The sequence below is a fragment of the Corticium candelabrum genome, chromosome 2, assembly GCF_963422355.1.
Source record: "Corticium candelabrum chromosome 2, ooCorCand1.1, whole genome shotgun sequence".
Taxonomy (NCBI): Eukaryota; Metazoa; Porifera; class Homoscleromorpha; order Homosclerophorida; family Plakinidae; genus Corticium; species Corticium candelabrum.
The window spans coordinates 9,765,436-9,767,935 of NC_085086.1; the positions used below are offsets into that span (position 1 = coordinate 9,765,436).

General features: G+C 39.3%; 1 protein-coding gene across 2 annotated transcripts in view; it reads right to left on the reverse strand.

Annotated features, from left to right (window-relative positions):
* Positions 1 to 1,874: 1,874 nt before the first annotated feature.
* The window catches only part of LOC134198540 (complement C3-like), a 9,698-nt gene continuing 9,072 nt past the window's right edge, over positions 1,875 to 2,500 (reverse strand). For both annotated transcript variants that reach the window (XM_062667953.1, XM_062667952.1), the window contains one exon: positions 1,875 to 2,454. In XM_062667953.1, the coding sequence (XP_062523937.1) occupies positions 2,056 to 2,454 (399 nt within the window). In that variant the 3' untranslated portion in view covers positions 1,875 to 2,055. The remainder of the gene's footprint in view (positions 2,455 to 2,500) is intronic.

Here is a 2,500-nt window from a genome sequence, read left to right on the forward strand (position 1 = left end):
TTTTAACAATGCAGACTTCTTTATCTAAACTGCATACGTGGAGACACACGCTGTAAAGTATAGAGAACATCACTGATTTGTCATTGACTCTATATGTTAATAACAGCCATCAGGGTTGAATCTTCAGCATCCAGTATTTGCAACATCAAGACAGATATTTTAGATAGCTGTAACTTAAATAATTTGCATCAATCTAGAATTATATAGTGTAGGTTATTGTATTACTTCAGATACGAACGCATTTTGTAATTCCTGTTGCTACAAGACCTTGTAACATAAACTATTTGTTATTGATGCATCGCTTTGATAACACTCCTAGCAAGTGATAGTTTGTACACATTTCTTGTAATATTGGATAATTATAGTTAGAACTGTTTAAATAATGCCAAATATTAAGTAATAAGAATCTTACAATATGATGTAAGGAAAAGTAGACTCTGACTCCTCACTCGTCATTCCCCAGAGGATATAACTAGAGACAAAGATGTCACAAAAGAATGTGACAACACAGAGCAATCATAAAAAAACACTCTGTTATTGTCTTACTACGAAAAAAGGTCGTGCAATCCTCCAGAATTCGAGATGTTGAGTACCTACCGTTGTTGATTTGCGTATTATCTGCGAAAGCACGTGATGATGTGGAACCAGATCTCTAAACCGAGCGATGACATAAGTCTTTGCTTGCTCTTCTAGATAGTGTTTACTGCAAGTAGCAGGCTTTGGCTCGTACAGATACGGGATCTCGATTTTAAGTCGACGGTATTGTAAGGGTGTTAGCTGTACCTCATCCGTGATATGGAGGACATGATGCCACAACAGTAGTTTTGCTGAAAAGTATGGGCGTGATCCTCAGTCCTGCATTTTAGATTTTTAAATCATGATGTATATAAATATTTTTTGAATTGCGCATTGTCACGCTAAGGTACGTATAGAAGATAAGCAGGGCTATCGTTGCTGAGACGCCATGGACACGGACGTTAGTTACGAGTATATTGCTAGGATTAATTCAAGACGTAAGTAGTTGGTTACAAAATATTAATATGTACACCACTAGTTAGAGACTTCCGGCGTCTCCTTCTCCGTCTTTGCATTCATCTGACACCTTGACCAATCGTCTCTCTCCTAAAAGTCTTCTTTTCCGTCTCATAGCTTCTCTGGCACCAGCGCCTCTCGACTCACTCCGTCGTTTAGCTCTCTCCCGGTTCGTCAAGCGTCGCTCTGCAGTCGAAACGCCGTTCTTCAGTCAATACCTCTGTCACTAGGCTCTGTCATTCAATTACCCAATCACAACTACCCAATAACCCCTCCCACTCAAGTGAATTGTGACACCCAAACACACAGACACACAAACACACACACACACACACACACACACACACACACACACACACACACACACACACACACACACACACACACACACACACACCATCATAAATTCGATGCAATAGAACGGCTCATGATCAATTGCATTTGAGGACAATGAAGTGAATATGTAGCCCAGCCCATACGCGGATAGACGGGTGGAGTCTTGGGAAACGGGACCCCACCTCTTCAACGACACACCCACCGCATCCGAAATATTATGAAATGAAACTTATTTGTTGTGATATTAAAGTGTTTGTTGTTATATTAGAATGTTTAAAGACATTTATGTCTCCAAACATAACTTTGTTAAATACCTAAAAGTATGTGGTGTACGCGCTATACTTACCCAAAAAAATTTCCAGGTCTGAAAGACTCGTTTACCCGGATAATTCGACATACGTCGACTGGACGTGATAATTTGGTTACATTGGCTTGCGATTTCTATATTTGTCGATTGAGAAGTTGTCGCGGTTACGCTCCGCCTACGCAAACTTAGGCTTATAATGTTCTTTAACCATTGTAATCCAATGCAATATTCAACATAACACAAACTTGTTATTCCAGCAAACAGAAGTTTCGTACACCACAAATTTTGTAAACAAATTAATGTTTACTATTTCATACAACGAACACAATTAAGAAAAACAGACCAGCAATAGTCTAAGCAAGTCTCTCTTCGCACTCAATCTAGTCACATAAATTTTGCCTTTCGCATATTGCACCGTCTTTTAATTTAAGAACGTACTCATCAAATTCAAGCTTGTCCTTACACTGTTTACGAATAACTTTTGAGCACTTGCCTTTACGCAATTTATGGCAAAGTTTACGGATATTCTTTCCCTTGAATTTGAAACACGGGCGCTTGATACATTCTCTTGTCACTTTGGCTTTGCATTCAGTGCCCGTCGTTTCAGGCCACGGCTCGACATAAGAGTTTTGATCGAAAACGATTTTTATGCCGTCGTCTCTTCCCTGGACATGATATTCCCTGCCTGCTTCTAACTCTATTTCTAGAAAGCAAATGGAGGGGAGCCGAAGATCCATTTTATCGCCAACTTTCACGCATAATGCTCCTGGTTTCAAGATCTAAGATGGTAATAATTCATTAAATTTAAAGAGAGAAAACTTAACA